This window comes from Ictalurus furcatus, chromosome 16, assembly GCF_023375685.1.
Source record: "Ictalurus furcatus strain D&B chromosome 16, Billie_1.0, whole genome shotgun sequence".
NCBI lineage: Eukaryota > Metazoa > Chordata > Actinopteri > Siluriformes > Ictaluridae > Ictalurus > Ictalurus furcatus.
Genome location: NC_071270.1, coordinates 21,995,052 through 22,014,437, shown reverse-complemented (window position 1 = coordinate 22,014,437; position 19,386 = coordinate 21,995,052). Strand labels below are relative to the sequence as shown.

The window sequence follows — 19,386 nt, the reverse complement described above, 5'->3', positions numbered from 1 at the left end:
TGTTCGAACAGGAACTCTGGACCCTCAGATTGAAAGTCTGATGCTCTACTGAGTAAGCGATCTGGGCCGTGTGAGATTGCTTTGGGTCCCAAAGTCCTGGTGTACTGGATAGGCTGCAGTACATTGCCCCTCAGAGTGAATGTGTGTGTGTGTGTGTGTGTGTGTGTGAGAGAGAGAGAATATGTGCCTGGCCTGGTCATCCCAGAATGAACGAACAGATTAATGCATTTCAATAAATATGTGCCTAATCATTCTCAGAGGGGATTGTTTTAAACAGTTCAAGAGGTCCCTGGCTGCAGTAACCGTCCAGAGAAGCACTACTACTCTACAGAACAGATGCCTATGAGAGAACTACATTACCCAGAAACGCCGCGCTAAAGCTCGTAGTCGCCATGTTGTAGGAAATCCGCTAGTGCTGTGGATTTATGTTTAATCCGACAGAAAACAGGGGAGAGTCAGGTTCACTCAACGGATCAGTACTGAAAACGGAGAAAGCAAACAGGTCCGCGACTAGACGCGATAAAACAACCGGGGAGGGGAAAAACAAACAACTTTCTGGATAAACAATAACAGCGTGAAAGAGGAACTGGAAATTCAAATAATTTTTTCTTTCTTACATTTCCTGGCTTCGCTGATTTTCCTCCTCCGGCAGAAATTGACAGCCGCTGGGGTCGCTCCTATAACCAAGGACACAAAATTCAGCATTTTCCCAGACACCCCCGACTTCCCCTGCCTCCCCATTCCCCAGAGTATATGTGACTCTACACATTAAGGACGAGTTTTAGACCGGCTCTCCTTGCTTTTCACAGGAGCAGCCATTTACTTTTTCTGTTAGCCGAGACGTAGCTAGCCTGCTAGCTAACTCTATTAGCTAGGCGGTTAGCTACGCGTAGGAATTATCTAGTTTTGGTGAACAGAGACTGTTTGGACGATGTCGACCAAGGACCAGAACAAACTCTCCACCAGTGAGCGGCCCATTAAAGGTAAACCTTTTTATTTATTTATATTTTATTTTAGCATTCTCTCTGCAAGCTCATGGGCATCAAAATGAGCTAGCGTATCTAGCTTAGCCCATTTGATGCCCCCCGAGCTTGCAGAGAGATATCTAGCTGATCTAATGTCAGTAATATATATTTAGCTAACTACATATTTCGCTGCCTGTCAGCTAGCTAGCTAGCTATTCACAGACAACCGCTAGTTACTACCCATTACATAGACTTACCTTTCTTTTTCTTTTTTTTAAGCCGTTTATATTATTATTTTTTATCTCTAGCTAGTAAACGTCGAACTGTAAAAATGTTGTCTTAAACCAAGAAAGACCGTCGTTTGGGTTAAACAATTATTAATAAAACAGGGGAAACGTCAATGTCATCGGAGCTTCGTCCGTTAAACCGCCACTTATTTGACTTGCTGATGGCTGCGCGTGACACTCACATTTTGAAAGCCTCGCGTGCGGCTCAAATTTTGAACCAGGTGGCACGAGCGTCTTACATGTGTTGCCCACGTTTCAGGAGAAAGTAGCGAGTGCGTGCTCAAAAAGTCGCCGATTGACGTCACGGACTCGCATTGCATGTTTATTGACTAGTCAATGAGTTGAATATCAAAACGTGTCGCATTGAGACGAAGGTTCTCCCATAGAATAGAGTTTTTCATAAAGAGTAGAAACTGAGTAAGGACACTTTGGAGCATGCTGTTAGAGGAAAATAATCAACCTAGAGATGGTGTGGCTTCAAAGTGGATTACTTTCCAATATCTGCACGGTATGGAGTGTTTTATTCCCCTTATGCCATGTTGATTTTTTGCCAAAAGTTATTTTTTTCCCCGTTTAAGAATGAACACCACATCATGAACCTTCCAAAACATTGAATGTCCTGTTATCACTTGCTGTATAGCCTCCATAAATAATAATAATAATAATAATAATAAATAAACAATTCTGCAAAAATTTCGCAAAGCACTGACCCCTGAGAGTCCTTCCGTAATTGTTAGAAAAAACGTCACCGCGTCAATGTTTTTCTTTGTTTGAACAGCACACTCTTTTTGAACACGTTTTTTATTATTAGTCTTAGATGACGTTACGTGTCTGCCGTGCGAGTCCCTGCGAATGAGCCGATACTATAGAAACGATACCGTATTAGAACGAGCGTGTTAATCTAAGCCTTTTGGTCATGTTACTTCCGTTCTGTTGAACTACTGTCCGAGACATGCTGTCGTACAGGAATGATGCACACCGCCCAACCAGTCAGGTTTGAGAATTCACCTACACAGTGGTATAAAAGATTATCACTTGAATCTTATGGAAAGACGACGTTTTTGGTCATGGCACCTCCAGTTATTTATATATTCGCAAAATACTAGAAGATCTCTCAAAATAACACAGACAACACGAGGTAGTGGTAGTGAGGAGTTGGGAAATAGATATGAAGGAAGAGCTTCAGGTGGAATAACTTCTTGTAAATATCACAAAGAAGAGAGTTTCAAACGAAGCAGAAAGATGTGTGCACGTAGGACAAACAGTGATCAGTGATTTGTTGTTGGGAATAGTGGTGATGATGGTGATTGGTCATTGGGAACAAGGTTGAGCAGTGATTGCTCGGCAGGAACGTTAGTTCGAGCAAGCACGACTCTGTCAGGATTGACACGCTGGTGATGAGTCGACCGAACCTACTCTCATATCTCACCAGAGAGCTGGTATTCAGTGCCAGACAGTTGCTAACATCATCTCAGATAACTGTTACATTTGTCCCTAGGCTCTTTTTGGAAATAAACTCGCTAAAGGAAGACTATGCAGGAGTCTCATCCATTAAAACTCTGTCAGGTATGATTTAATGTAATATGGCTGCTGTAGTTGATGTGTAGGCCTTCCAAGAGTCTAGTGATGTACGGATGTACTGTGAGACAGATCCTACTCAATTCATGGGTCGAAAACATTTCTATAGTGTCCTTGACAAAAGCATCTAAATTCCTACCAAATACAGTAAAATATAGTATTTCCCCTATAACCCATATTTGATGTTCCTCATCGTGACCATCATTGTAGAACGTACTGTAATATATCTAAGCATGCAGTTTTCCTAAATGTCCTAAAATACCTCGTATTGCATTTCTTGTAACATATTAAAACATTAATTCAGTACCGTACAGATCTATGTTGAGAATAAGTTCGAGAGTGTACTGTGTGTTTAAGAGGTGGCCATTAGTGAATGTTTTCATAGATTGATTATAATTAAGACAAGCTTTCGAAAAAGGCCAACATCCAGGAATCATTGGGCTGATGGTGAATCAATTCGATTCATGACTCGTTGTCTTTCGATTCATTTCGAAAGCTGTTTTTGGATATTATGAACGATTCGATGAAATACTTTAGTCATTTGATTCAGAAATTAAAAAAAAAAAAGATTGGCTGTAATTTAGCAGTCCCTCCAGGATTTTATGATTTTTGTGAGCACAGAAATTAACGCAAAAAAAAATCAAGCGAACTCTGCGATGTTCACAGGAGTTTGCAATTATTAAAGATTACCGCAGATTTTCCACAGATTTATTTTCAAAGATCCGTCGTTTGACGTTATAATAACGAGTATTCAGCCAAAGAATTCTTCAGTTCACGTGCGTCGAACACGAGTACAGCTAAAAGGTCTCTACTAACAAACATCACTGCGAAAGACCACACAAAACAATTTCATGCAAATGCAATTTTGCCAATTTAGGTAGTTTTCCCCTCAAAAAAACCACAAAAAGCTCTGCATGTTGCATGGCAAAATGTGCCGCAGCAAAATCGAGCATTTTTGGCCGCAACAATAACACAAAAAACCTCCTGTACGGTCGTTTAACCCTCCTATTATGTTATGGGTCTGTTTGACCCAGTTCCACATTTGAGATGTCTGAAATACTGGTTAATCTCTCTTTTTCTCTTTTGAATTTTTTTTACTTTTCTTAATTTAGGGTCATGAACTTTATATGCAAATATTTCTTCTTGCGGCTCGTCTCGGTCAAGCCACGATAAAGGTTTACTGTTTTAAGCTGTACTTTGCTGTTTTTTTTGTGTGTATTTAAACTGCGGAAGTCATTTTGACCCATAAACTAACGGATGTAACATTTTTACCCCCAACATAATAGGAGGGTTAAAAGCATACAGCAGATTTTAACATGAACGTCTTAATGAAGGAATCCTAATTGTTAAGCACCTGCTATGTGCACTTTCCTCTGCGGTTTTAATTTCTGACTCCTGGCTTGTCCAGATGTGCTGAATTTGGAGGAGAATGATGACTAACACAGGCGGGTCGTTTCACTATTAGATTTCTGGAGTAGATTTCTTTAAAACATTGATTCATTCCATTTTAATCTTTTCATTTTACCCCCACTTTTGAATTTTTTATTTTATTACCAGTCACTTTATTTCTCATGTAATTGATGCCGTTGCATTGGGAGGATGTCTTAATTGATGCATTGCGAACTTGATAGAAAGCAAAAACAAGCCCCAGTTTGTTATTTAACGTTCGGTTTTCATATTCGTCCGTACCATTAGTAGAAATCGTTTCACAGTCGTCCTCAAACACAAGCTGTTGGATCGTGAGTCAAAATTCAGCAGGGTCAAAAAACGACAGCTTCTGAGGAAGTAGCTGTAAAACTCAAGCAAACGCATGTACTCGACTGAGTGCTGTTTAGATTGTCGTCAGTGTTTGAACTTTGAAGAGCCGTTATTAATTTCCTTTTACTCAAGTGAACACTTGAGGACTACGATTTCTTCAAGTATTGTCCACTCTATTTTTTTTTTTTTTGTATGTTTCTTTTGAGAAAGTCTGTATGGTGTATTTGTGGTATGGTGTCCCACAGAGTTTTGCTTTAGACCCACTTTTGTTCCGTCTTTTACGTCCAGCCACTTGTTCGTATCGTTTACAAACAGAACCCGGGCTTTCACTTTTCAATACTCTGATGCACAGTCCACACATACTTCCATTTTGTCACGATTCGGCTGCACGGCTGTGCAAAAATGGAGGACCGGGACCCGTTAAAGACATAAAAGAAAAGCTTGCATGCGTACGAGCTGTCTCTCTACCGAGCCCATTAATATGCTCCATTTTTTGACGCGAAGATTTATGATTATACTTGACGTGAAGATTTAAATATTAGCATGCCGTGGTATCAGCCTCCTCCAGGATGGAGCCATAAGGGCGTTTACACACTTGGCTCGAATATTCGAGTCTGCACTCGGGACTGATTCGGGGCTTGTTTGAGGGCCAGGTTCAAAATGGTCTGCACTTATATAACGTTTTTGTCCAAAGCGCTTTACACTGTGTCTCATTCTCACACACACACTCACACACCAATGGTAGCAGAGCTATGCAAGGCGCTAACTTGCCATCGGGAGCAACTTGGGGTTCAGTGTCTTGCCCAAGGACACTCCGGTATATGGAGTCACGTGGGCCGGGAATCGAACCGCCAACCCTACGATTAGTGGACAACCCGCTCTACCACCTGATCCACAGCCGCCCATAATCGGGGGTTCATAATCGCAGGTTTGTGTTCACGTTAAAGAATTCCTTCTGAATCGCCGATCGATTGTGCAAGTCTGTACATCACGTGTGCACGACGGTTTACAAACTGTTAGGCACTAGGTTCATCCAATGTGAACCAATTACAGTCCTCCAGTTCTATGGAAGTCTGGTTTTATATATCAGTAAGCGTAACGACTCTTTCCCCAGCATCACAAAAGTAGGAACAGGAAGTACCCCGACAAGTCGAACCAATCACATTACCAAGCAAGGATAGCTTCCTTACCTGACCTCCGTTTTCAAGAGGACCATGGATGGGACTTTTGGACCCCTCCCACGTTCTTAAGCAACGTTCACACTTCGGCAATTGTACGGTGCTCGACGGTCTTGAGTCCAGTTGGGGGGGAAATCGCAAGTGTGAAAACGACCTCCAAGAGCCTCGAGTCCTGTTTTATTTGACTCTTTTTAAACAAAATATCGTATAGTGATTCTGCTCCACAATGCAGTGACCGTGGTAAACCTGAATGCGATGAATAATCAGGAGCAGAAACCTGGCTTCAGTGCCACAACTCATGACCGTAAATCCGAACTGTCTCCCGTGACTGCACATAGCCAAATAATCAAGCACTCATAATATGCTTAATACCTCAGTATGTTAAGAACTCATTAGTCAAGTCTGCTTATTCACGGTTCAAATCTTCGTTAGGCCAAATATAAAATATGCCCAGTTTACCTCTTACCTTGTATTTAACCGAAATCTTAAATGGCTTCTTCAAGTTGTTTTGAAATATTTCAAGTCTCTATCACACTTTCTGAAACTATAACACTGTTATCTGTAAAAGGGGCTAAATGACATTGCTGGACTTTTCCGGCAGCAGTCGTGAAAAACACAGTCTCTAACCCGCGATGATTTACACTAACTCCAGTACACAAATAAAGAAGCAAACTTCACACACCGGGGAACATTGTTTACATTTCATTTTTTGGCCTCTGACATGTTCCTTCAAGTATGGAGGTGCCGATACAGAATGAACAAGTCTGTGCAGTTGATTAGACTCTTGGTTTGGGTGTGGCGAGTGTATGTGCATGTGTGTGTAAGGCTTCAGGGTATCTTTAAACCTGTGAACATTTGGCAAGAGCACGGCGTTCCCCTTTGGTATTTCTAGTGAGATTTATTCAACCATCGGGACCGATTAAAACGTTTGGGTTTTTTTCATGCTTGGTTCTTGGTGATAGCTGCTGTATCACATCTATCGCTTTACCCTGCTGTAACTACTGTAGTGTTGAATATTCTGAAGGCGAGCAACAGGATGATGCCATCAAAAGAGTGCCAGCCAAACACACAGTCGTTCTTTATCGTTTATCACATCTCGTCTGTCTTCACACCACGACTTTTACACCTCCAGCTAAGCCGGAAGACTTTTACGCTATTTTGAGTGCCTTGAGAAGTAGTATAACACAACTTCATAACACTTCAGCACAACCAAATGTGTGCATTAGTAATGAGCACTATTAATCGACTCTAGTACTCGGTTAATCACTTAATTGATTAGTCAAGTTCCTTCATCGATTCAGAATAACTGCTTTATAACTGTGGCAGCTTGGCAGTGCTGGGGCTTGAACCCCCCGACCTTCGGATCACCCAGAGCCTTGACCACCGCCAAGCCACCACTGCCCTTTTCATCCTGGATGGGAAGCCAGTCCGTCACAGGGCATCGTGCAGACATGCACACATACAGCCAAGGGCAGTTTACCATAACCAGTCCACCTACTGGCATGTTTTTGGTAGGAGGAAACCGGAGAACCTGAAGGGAACCCTCATGGATACGAGGAGAGGGTGCGAAACGATGCACAGGCGGTAACCCGAGCTCGGGATCAGACCCACTGCACCATTGTCCCACCCTGATTAGGGCGTGTATATACAGGGCAATAATTGCAGCTGGTGGTTAATAAAATCGGGGAAACATTAACCAACTCTCTGTTCTGGACAATACGTTCACGTTACGTACTACATGCTTAACATGAACGATGGGTTTATATTAACGCTGTCATTCTAGCACGTTATCGTTTCTACTGTAAATCACTGACACTTGTTTGGCAGGAGCTCCACATAATCCAAGACTAATAATAAACACAGCCAATCAGTTTTACTGAACTAAGACAGGCTGGACAAAAGTGTGTGTGTATGCTCTGGCCAGAAATGTTTGATTTTTATTTTTAACTAAATTTGTGATGCAACTTGAGCTTTTTTTTGTTGTTGTTGTCGCTACAGAAAATGACTTGAATTGGTGAAACTGATGGAGTGAGTTTATTTATTTATCTATCTATCTATTTATTTATTTATTTCAAATGGACAGACGAAGAGGTGGAGTTGTTGTACTGCAGTAGAACATCATCCACCATCTTGTTTGTTTTGAGTTGACTGTGTCAAATGACTAAAAATGCATCATTGTTTGTGAATAACGACGTTTTCAAATTGATCCACTTGGGAGAGCGTTTTTGGAAGAACGCTCCCTTTTCGCTGGACTGAAACGCTGTCTCGGTGTGGACGGAAGGCCAAAACGTAGAGGGAAAAAAGATGCGTTTTCAAATTTCTCCCGATTAATGCGGACTTGGCCTCAAATTGACGTTTTGTCCAGTGAACGTTAATCTTTCATCCCATTAAAACAGCGAGTACACAAACACCTAACAGACGCACCGGCTTCTCTCTGTGTTTATTAGCTCCACGTCTTATTTTTCTTTAAAGCGCACCTATTATGGATTTGACACGTGCCTAATTTTGTTTTAAAGGTCTCACACGATAGATTTACATGCATCCGAGGTCATAAAACACTTTAACGTGCTCATAATTTAAACTGCAGCATAACCCCCCGCCCCCGCCGTCACAAACGACTCATTAAATGATTCGTTCTAAAGGATTCAATCTAAACTCTTCCTTTCAGAGAGCATACTCTGCTCTGATTGGTCAGATGTCTCATTCTGTCGTGATTGGTCTAGCGCTGTCAGCGAGCCGCCGATGAAGACCAGAGGCGGGGCTTTTTTGTTACAAACCTACATAGATTAGTACAGGAAGTAAAGTCTGGAATTACTAACGAATCGTTTCAGCTGTTCAGAATCGGTTCCTTCTTTTGGGAGTCAATAACTCCACTTTGCATATTTTTTTGAAATTTTTACACTCACAGACAGCTCTATAACACACTAGATGAAAGGTAATATTTGAAAAAACATCATAGGTGCACTTTAAAGCCCACTATAGAGGTTTTCACGCAGGCTGCTCTGTTCTCTGAAACAGCGTGAAATATGATCGCTTGATTCACAAAAATATTGCATTCCTCTAAGGCTGATGAACAATATCCACATTTTTGGTGAACTGTGGTAAACTTTGGTCAATTTGATTGCCACATTTTAATGACATTTCAGTGGAAGCCAGGCTTCCTGTGTAGTCGTAATGCAATTGCCTGTACTGCAGGGTGTCTAAAATGCCAGGAAGCAACGGGAACATGTCGAGCAAATACTGTCCGTCCAAATATGTCGAGCAAAATCGACAACAAAACAAAAAACAGTACAACGGCTGAGAAAATACATGGAGTCTAAAGATTAAGATAAAATGATACACGTATAGTTTTACTCTCATTGGTTCCTGACTGTTCAGACACTCCGTCGATGTAGTTTTAATTATATTAGAGTTTTATAGGGTTTCTGCAGTTCATTATTACATTTGATCATGTGTCATTTTGGAAACTTCCGGAGGTAGGTTATTCCTCTAGATAGACTGATTGATGGGCTGAACGGTTCCAGACATATAAAAAGTTTCAAATGATCAACCGAAGAAAGATACGCATTTTGATTTTCAATGGTTTCTGTATGCATTTAAAAAAAAAAAAAACCTGTTCCTGATTCTCCACAGACCTTCACTAACCTACTTCGGTGAAATCTTTTTCTAAGCCTGTGGTGCATTAGCCGCACGTCCAAACGTACACACACGCTCACGCCGTGTTAACATGGCACCGTCTGCTGAAAGAAAAAGTCGTCCGTACGAGTCATCTGGCAGGTCGCCCAATCAAAACATTCGACCGCGTTTAAACTTCGGCTCTCGCTCAAGGCTTCACGTGCAGTCAAGCTGCGGATCACGGACGTAGAGAAACAGAGCCGTTTGACTTTATTGGCGAGGAGCGTTGAGAGTTTTGTAGAGGAGTACGCTTGTACACGATGTTTTACGTTAGAAAAGAGCAAACGATTACTTGGTATTTAAAACAATCTGAAGTGGAGATGATGTTTTATTTGTTTTATTTAACAGGGCACTGCTTTAATAACTCTTTCCCCTTTTAAACTGAGTAAGGAATAAACATGACTGGGTGCGATGTTGTAGGAAAGTAATCAGTGACGGGGTTTTACGTGGCACCGTGCAAAGCGGAGTTACTGCTACCATCCAGAAGTTATTTATTTATTTATTTATTTATTTATTTAATATTTACTGATTGTTTGCCCGTGTTGGCACGTCTCAAAGTGCTTTACTCATCTTGTACTTCAGCAATTTGCCAACAATTACAATTTTTTGACCATATAGTGAATGCAAATTAGCTGAGTGCATTAGTATATAAACACGTGCTTTTAGTTTTGCAGCCCAACTGCTGTCAAGGCGAATGAATCGATACTTTCTGAACAATCAGAATCGAGAGTTGAGTGACACTTTGGTATAATTGGAATTATTTGTTTGAGAATCATTGTCATTATCTGGACAGGCCTTCTTGCATTTAAGAAAGCACCACGGTTCTTCTCGCGTTAAAGAAGGCTCCGCGGTTCTTCTCGCGTTAAAGGAGGCACCACGGTTCTTCTCGCGTTAAAGGAGGCTCCGCGGTTCTTCTCGCGTTAAAGGAGGCTCCGCGGTTCTTCTCGCGTTAAAGGAGGCTCCGCGGTTCTTCTCGCGTTAAAGGAGGCTCCGCGGTTCTTCTCGCGTTAAAGGAGGCTCCGCGGTTCTTCTCGCGTTAAAGGAGGCTCCGCGGTTCTTCTCGCGTTAAAGGAGGCTCCGCGGTTCTTCTCGCGTTAAAGGAGGCTCCGCGGTTCTTCTCGCGTTAAAGGAGGCTCCGCGGTTCTTCTCGCGTTAAAGGAGGCTCCCCGGTTCTTCTCGCGTTAAAGGAGGCTCCGCGGTTCTTCTCGCGTTAAAGGAGGCTCCGCGGTTCTTCTCGCGTTAAAGGAGGCTCCGCGGTTCTTCTCGCGTTAAAGGAGGCTCCGCGGTTCTTCTCGCGTTAAAGGAGGCTCCGCGGTTCTTCTCGCGTTAAAGGAGGCTCCGCGGTTCTTCTCGCGTTAAAGGAGGCTCCCCGGTTCTTCTCGCGTTAAAGGAGGCTCCGCGGTTCTTCTCGCGTTAAAGGAGGCTCCGCGGTTCTTCTCGCGTTAAAGGAGGCTCCGCGGTTCTTCTCGCGTTAAAGGAGGCTCCGCGGTTCTTCTCGCGTTAAAGGAGGCTCCGCGGTTCTTCTCGCGTTAAAGGAGGCTCCCCGGTTCTTCTCGCGTTAAAGGAGGCTCCGCGGTTCTTTTTGCATGGTTTTGAGTCATGCTCTTGCCACAGTGAGAGGCAAATGAGCAGGTGCACACTGTATTTATTCACTCAGCCGTGAAAGAAACCGCATCTTCCTCTTCTTAACATTCTACATGAACCGGAGAAGGGGCTTGAACTAAAGCATAGCTCTGTTTGTTAGAACACCTCAGTGCATATTAGTTTAATAATATTTTTATGACCGTTTTTAATTTTTTTTTAGTTTAGTTAAGAGAAGTTAAAATGTAAGAAGAGTCTGACCTCTAGGAAACATTCTGTCCCCCCCCTCCCCCAAACCATTTACTCCAACCTCACTCTTTTACTGTTGTGTGGAAGCCTGCACTGACATGCACCAAGTCACTCGGAGAACTCGTGGGCATGTACTGACTGCTTCTCTTGTCACTTGTGGGTGTGGCCTGTTCAGATTCGTAGAAGCCAGAATGTATTCTCCCCCCTGCGTTATCTTGTACTTTTTTAAATATATTGCTTTGTTTTTAAAATGTGGTTTAATGCAGTGGTTGAAACCATAATTATAAAGGTCTCTGTCATGCTTGTGCACCGAGCACCACTGAATAACAAGCCGAACCCATGGTGTTTGGTTCGAGCGATTCACTGCAGCAGCTCATTTTGGTTTCTTACTTCAGTCAATCACATTTACTTTGCCAAATCATTTAGAAAATCTTAGTTACTTTCTTGGTGCTTGCATGAAGGAAGTATATTAAGAATGTCTGGCTTTTCCCCAAATAATATGTTCTGTAAGACCATATCTGTAAGATAAACACCAAAGGAAGAAACCTGTGGTGAGGACTGAGCAGTACAGCGATGTAATAGCGATACCGTGATAAAGTATGACACTTTTCGGAGAGATTACAAGTCACTTTAGAGCTCGTTAGATGTTCGTCACAGCCGCGTTGACTGTGGTCTGAAACATTGGTTAATATCAGTGTCTGTGTGCTACGCTTGCTGTGAGTCACACGCGCATCTAAAAGGATTCAGAAGCACGGCGTGTTGGCAGTGGTGGAAGCAGAAATGAGTTTCTGCGACGTGAAAAAATTACAAAATAAAATCACGAATGTTTTCTCGATCTGTACAGTTCACTCGGCGAGATGGACGCGCTCGTGCATTTCAGCTGGACGTTATGCAGCAGAAGGAGCGATGAAACTGATCTGTTATTCAGTCACTGAAGGCACGATCTAGCATCAGACGATCTCTCCATATGAATAACTTTGCCATGAAATACATTTGACACCGAAAAAGATTCAAATTACCCCTCTGGGGATGGGGGTTCGTTTCACACTTCCTCCTTTTTGTGAGTTTGCATGTTCTCCCTGTGCGTCGAGGGTTTCCTCGGGATACTCCGGTTTCCTCCCCCAGACCGAAGACATGCGTTGTAGGCTGAATGGCATCTCCAAAGTGTCCATAGTGTGTGAATGTGTGTGCGATTGTGCCCTGCGATGGACTCGCCTCCTATCCAGGGTGCCCTACAACTTGTTCCCCAACTTCCCTGGGATGGACTGAGGTTCCTTTCAACTCTGAGTAGGATAAGCGGTACAGAAAATGGATGGATGGATGGATTATATTGCAGAGGATTGATTTGTTGTCATTCGCACAATAAAATGCATTCATATGTAATATTTTACTGCATCAGTATCGTCTCATGAAGCCTGTAACAGGATATGTCTCATATTTTGGCGTTAGTGTATCATTTCATGCCTATTTGATACCAGACGTAGCTATCGTGATACATGTTGTGTATTGTAGAAATGACTCTCTATCGTGATATGATGTATTTTAGTTAGATCACCCACCCCTACTTCTGGTTGATTCTGAGGTGGAAAAACCAGTAGTTCAGACACTGGCAACAAGCAGGTTTTGTGTCTGGGCTTGTAACCCAGTGGTTCAACAGCCAGAAATATACAATAAACCCTACACGTTGTTGACGAACTGAGTGTTTATTTGGTATGTAGTTTTGCACTTCATGGTGGTGTGACGTATCTGAATGCTATAATTGTAGTCCACTCAACTTGTGCCGAATCCCTCCACCTGCTGCACTACACACATCGGTCGAGACGAGATGAAGACGAAGCCTTTATTACATTACGTTATAGCATAGTGAAATTCTTTACTTCGGATATCCCAGTTTGTTGGTCAGAGCACAGGGTCAGCCATGATAGTGTCCCTGGTGCAGAGAGGGTTAATGGCCCAACACCTGTGGCTCAGGTGGTAGAGCGGGTTGTCCGCTAATCGTAGTGTTTGCGGTTCGATTTCCGGCCCTATTACTCCACATGCCGAAGTGTCCTTGGGCAAGACACGGAACCCCAAGTTGCTCCCGGTGGCAAGTGAGCACCTTGCGTAGCAGCTCTGCTACCACTGGTGTGTGAGAATGGGTGAATGAGAACCAGTGTAGAGCGCTTTGTAGAACTGCTAAGGTTAAAATAGGTGCTATATAAGTGCTGACAGTTTACCATTTGCTGGGGCTTGAACCCCTGACCACTGACCTTCTGATCAGTGACTCGCTGCCGTACCCGTTGAGCCCCTGCTACCCTGATATGGCTGTCAGTTGAATGGTTTTTATTAGGTAGATAACTTTTGTTATAAATTGTGCTGTTAAGTTTTTTTACATTACATTTATGACCTTTGGCAGACGCCGTTATCCAGATATATCTAATTTATATCATATCTCATTTATCTCAGATTTATCTAATTTATACACCTGATCAGTTGAGGATTAAGGGGCTTGCTCAAGCGCCCAGCAACGGCGGCTTGTCAGTGCTGGGATGTGAACTCGCAACCATTCAGTGGTCCGGTGTCTTAATCGCTAAGCTACCACTGCCCAAGTTAGTTACATTAATTGTTGCGGGACAGTGTCCACGAACCGAGTTAGTCACTGGCACACTGTCCTGAAGACTTTCCCCTGGAGGAAGACATGCACTGTCTTTTACAAAGCTATTTCAACAATTCTACATTTTTATTTATTAAATAATAATTTTTATTTATTTATTTTCAATCTGTTTTATTATTGCCTTCAGGTTATATGGAGCCGTACGGGTCCCTGCGTAAGTTGTAAGTCAGTAGTTACTATAGAAACGAACGAGCAAATTAACATAAACCCGTGATGTGAATTATAGCCGGCGCTACTGTCCGAGCTGCTGCGGCAGAAAACGAACTCCCAGATTCACACCCAGAACTCCAGAAGACATTTCCACTGGAGTTAAAATAATCCGTTACAGCCGAATACTACAGCTGGCGTGAAATGTGGTTAAGATGTCATGGCCCTGTGCAAATCAGTCATCACGCCATCTCGCTCTGTGTTCTGCTTCACTATCTTGGCACACTGAGCTGTGAGAAAAATCTGATCATAATCAGTATTGTAAAGTACCTTTCATGTACTTGTGTACACTGAAGGGTTTTACGAGAATTTGACAAATAAACGATGCGTCATAACGGGAATACTTCTGCTATATAAAGAGTATAGTGTTACAAATAATCTAAACGTTCAAGAATATATTTTACTAATTTACTAAAAAGGACTGATTGATCTGGATACGAAATAGTCAAGAACATATATATATATATATATATATATATATATATATATATATATATATATATATATATATATATATTGTGTATGTGTATATATAGTGTGTGATTGTGAGATACCAGGTATGGGTTTTTCTTAAATTTTTCAAAATTATCGACCATAACAGCGTGAGCTAATTTATGCACCTGGTGATTTTTTTTTTTTTTTTTTTTTTTTTTTTTTTTTTTTTTACTTTTTTTTAAATATATGTTAACACCGGAATTAGAGAGAAGTTTGAGCTACAGTCCAATTTAAACCATCTCTCTAGGGAGAATTCGCTCATCTCTTTCTTTCTTGTTCCCTAATGAGGTGAGAGTTTGCTGGAAATTAGATTATGGTGCGTTTAGCCGAGACAGCTACTGTATTACACCGTCCTCCTTTTCATTTCGTCTCTCTCGTTGACCCGCTTAGGTTTCACAAGGAATCTTTAGTTGGTGTGTGCCAAAGGATTTTAAACAAATTCTTGTACACATGTGAAAGGTCGTATGTTTCTATGCAGTTTCTGTAACTGTTCTGAAGCGATACAAGAAGGAAATGCTTTTTTTTTTTTTTTTTTTTTTTTTTTTTTTTTTTTTTTTTTTTTTTTTTTTGAATAATACGCAAATTCAAAAGGGGTTTAAAAATGGATGAATGGAAACGGTGCTGTTTTTTCTGACCGACTTTAGCTCTTTATCTGCTCCAGACTGAAAGCTGAGGGAAAACAGATAGAGTAAGTAAACACAGTCTGTAAACGACTGTAAACTAAGATATGGATTTTTTTTTTTTCCCTTTTCTTCATGCCAATAATACTATGTGACTCTCTTTATGTGGGGGGGGACGGGACTCTATCATATTAAACATAAATCCATTTTGGTCAGAATATCAGAATGAATAAATGAAGAACGTGACTGGTTTCACGTGACCTCGAACACAGCACCACGCCAGTCAATACTCGCATTGACTCCGTTTCCATGACTTTGCACTCGTCAGCTCTCACCTGTAAGAGGGAGAGCGCTGTCATTGGTCAAGTCAGTAATCACGTTCGTATGAGGAGGTGTTCCAGACAGAAATATTGTTCAGATATGAGTATAAGGGTGGGTAAAGCGAAGGACTTTTTATACTTTTTTTTATTCGTGTTGAAATTAAAGGACAACATAAACGAAGTTCAGTTTGGTTTGGTTTTTTAGTTCATTCAACAGACAATCAAAGATTACCAAGAATATCAGTCAGTTACATTTACTTTTACGGCATTTGGCAGACGCCCATATCCAGAGCGACTTACATGTATCTCATTTCTACAACTGGGCGGTTGAGGGTTAAGTTGAGGCCATGATCAAAGGCCCAGCGGTGACAGCTCGGCCGTCTTAGGATTTGAACTCACAACCTTCCGATCGGTAATCCAACATCTTAACCACTGCCACTACCACTGCCCTGATATATAATCTGGTTCTTATAAATCACATTATACCGTTTTATACATGCACAGATACCCTGTGAATTTTAAGCTGTACTGTGAAATTTTTGGCCATAGAGCACACTACTAATGGAAAGCGGGGGAAAAAAAGATGACCTAGATGGCCGTTGCTAAAGGTCTGAATGTATTTTAGATCTTTCAGAAACCAATAAGACGTCCCTTGAGGCATGCTCTATGATTAGAAAAAGGAAATCCAGTTCAGAACCTTTTTATACCAAAGTCAATTTAGATATTTACTAGGTTGATGACTTCTGATGTCCGAAGTACATGGACAGAATAAAGAGAGACTTGGGTATTTGGTTTTGTTTTAACTTGACTACAGCAGTACAGTGTGTTTGTCTTTGTTGGGCTTTGGGTGCTCAGTAATCGTTGTTATCTTTGCATTCCTATGACTGAAAGAAGTACAATGTCTGTCTTTGTTCCCCTCTTCTCGGCTTTTGTAGCAGTGCCGTATCCCCCGACGACGCGCCTCACCATGAAAGAGCTCTATGAGGACGGTCGGCCTAAGGTGGAGCTGCTGAAGGCTCACCTGCTGAAAGAGGGACGGCTGGAGGAGGATGTGGCGCTGCGCATCATCAACGATGGCGCCAACATCCTGCGCCATGAGAAGTGTATGCTGGAGGTGGAGGCGCCTATTACAGGTGGGCATCCGTTTCACGTAGTTAAACACCGCAGTACAGGTACATACATTTCTGTTACAGGAACACTATGGGTACAGCTACAGGTAGCTGCTTATCAGTTAAACCTAGTATAGGAAGGTAGATTCTTGGTGAAGTAGGAATTGTAAAAGGAAGGATGATTTTAGTTCTATAAGTAATGGGTAGTTACGTATTATTAGATGAAGTTACACCAACTGCAGGTGGTCATGTGCTTTATTAAAGGGAGTTGCACACTTGTTAGAGGTGGTTACACACCTGTTACAGGTGGTCACATGCTTTTTTTAAGGGTAGTGACACACCTGTTACAGGTTGTCACATGCTTGTTAGAGGTAGTTGCACACCCATTACAGGTGGTCATATGCTTGTTAGAGGTGGTTACACATCTGTTACAGGTGGTCATTTGCTTGTTAGAGGTGGTTACATACCTGTTACAGGTTGTCATGCTTGTTAGAGGTAGTTGCACACCTGTTACAGGTGGTCATTTGCTTGTTAGAGGTGGTTACACATCTGTTACAGGTGGTCATTTGCTTGTTAGAGGTGGTTACACATCTATTACAGGTGGTCATTTGCTTGTTAGAGGTGGTTACACATCTGTTACAGGTGGTCATTTGCTTGTTAGAGGTGGTTACACATCTGTTAGAGGTGGTCATTTGCTTGTTAGAGGTGGTTACACATCTGTTAGAGGTGGTCATTTGCTTGTTAGAGGTGGTTACACATCTGTTAGAGGTGGTCATTTGCTTGTTAGAGGTGGTTACACATCTGTTAGAGGTGGTCATTTGCTTGTTAGAGGTGGTTACACATCTGTTAGAGGTGGTCATTTGCTTGTTAGAGGTGGTTACACATCTGTTAGAGGTGGTCATTTGCTTGTTAGAGGTGGTTACACATCTGTTAGAGGTGGTCATTTGCTTGTTAGAGGTGGTTACATACCTGTTATAGGTGGTCATATGCTTGTTGGAGGTAGTTGCACACCTGCTACAGGTGGTCATTTGCTTTATTAAAAGTACTTCCACACCTTTTACAGGTACTTTTACAGTACTTCCACACCTTTTGCTTTTTTTTTTTTAAAACTGGTTGCACACCTGTTACCGGTGGTAACATACTTGTTGGAGGTAAGTGCAAGCCTTGTACTGGTAGCTACACACCTATTACAACTAGATAGGCACCTGGTGCATGCAATCGCCCTTCGGTTCCTAAATGGTAAATGGCGCACTTATATAGCGCTTTTATCCAAAGCTGTGTCTCATTCACACACACACACACACACACACACACACACACCAATGGTAGCAGAGCTGCCATGCAAGGCGCTAACTTGCCATCGGGAGCAACTTGAGGTTCAATGTCTTGCCCAAGGACACTTCGGCATGTGGAGTCACGTGGGCCGGGAATCGAACCGCCAACCCTACGATTAGTGGACAACCCGCTCTACCACCTGAACCACAGCCGCCCCAAATAGGTGCCCCAAATAGGTTCCAAATAGGTGCATTTGTGTTGTCTGTAGATTAGTGACGATTACAGTCGGTTATGTGCCTTTTAAAGGTGGTCGAACTCGTATTGCTGGTAATTACATGTCTCTTACATTTAGTTACATGCCTATTACAGGTAATTACCCTCCTGTTACATGTAGTTACCTATTACAGGTTATTACACTCCTACAGCACGCACATGTATCCGAAACCTGTGCTTTTCAACTTTTTCATCTAAAGCAGACCAAACTCGAATAAATTTCACCCAACAGAAAAGCCCAAGTCACTGAAGGGGAAAGGACAGAGGATGTGAAAGACATGCTTTTGTTTCTGTTGGCGGTAGCTCTCACTTCACACTGATTTTATCTATTCGTGAGCCTCAGTCTTATGAGAAACGTAGGTGGGGCTGTGTGGGGCACGTAGGTGGGGCTGTGGTCTTTTTGGTCAGTTAAAATTAATGGCGGTGATGCTTATTACTTAGTAGCAGTCATATCAGTCTTTAGCCTTACTGTTTTCTTACTGTTGCTTGGAAAACTATTAGATGTCTCATCTTCCCCAACCCCCTCACCGGTTGCTAGGATTTTCTTGTTACCAATGTTGGCACCTCTGCAGGTAAGGCAATGATAATCATTATATCCAGCTACATGCCTATTACACCGTGTACAGGTGGATTCTCAGGCACCTGACACATTCACTGGCTTCCAGTAGGGTCTTGCAAGGATCTCTTCATAAATCTTCTCTCTCAGTAAACTATACTGTCTTTATTCTCACTGTGATGAGTCACTGTGGAGTCGAGTCCTGCTCGGTATGTATAAAAATAGCATGATACGAATATACTGCTGCACAATGTGATCACGAGAATCACTAGTCTATATCAAAGCAAACTATAACCGATTGTATAGACAAACCCGTATTAAATGAACCAAAATTATCATTTTTTATTATGTCACAGTGGCACAGTTTATCAGACCAACCCCAAAAAGCTTATCTGTAATCTGGGCGAGCGTCAGATATCCATATTGCAAAGGGCAACGTTGCAGTAATGATTTTTACGAAAATCTCAGCAATTTAACTTTTAAGTAAGCTGGTTACTCAGAAATGTGCCAAAAGATCATTCTTCTTTTCCCCCTCAGCAGATGAACCAATCGACATATGAATCTGGAACGAGTGGCAATTCTGTAGGTGTTTGAGCTCTCCAGTATT

The 19,386-nt window shown here is 42.1% G+C and overlaps 1 protein-coding gene across 3 annotated transcripts in view; it reads left to right on the top strand.

The window, feature by feature from the left end:
• Nucleotides 1-704: 704 nt before the first annotated feature.
• The window catches only part of ppp3ccb (protein phosphatase 3, catalytic subunit, gamma isozyme, b), a 64,428-nt gene continuing 45,746 nt past the window's right edge, over nucleotides 705-19,386 (top strand). For all 3 annotated transcript variants that reach the window (XM_053646088.1, XM_053646087.1, XM_053646086.1), the window contains exons 1-2: nucleotides 705-983; nucleotides 16,502-16,699. In XM_053646088.1, the coding sequence (XP_053502063.1) occupies nucleotides 932-983; nucleotides 16,502-16,699 (250 nt within the window). In that variant the 5' untranslated portion in view covers nucleotides 705-931. The remainder of the gene's footprint in view (nucleotides 984-16,501; nucleotides 16,700-19,386) is intronic.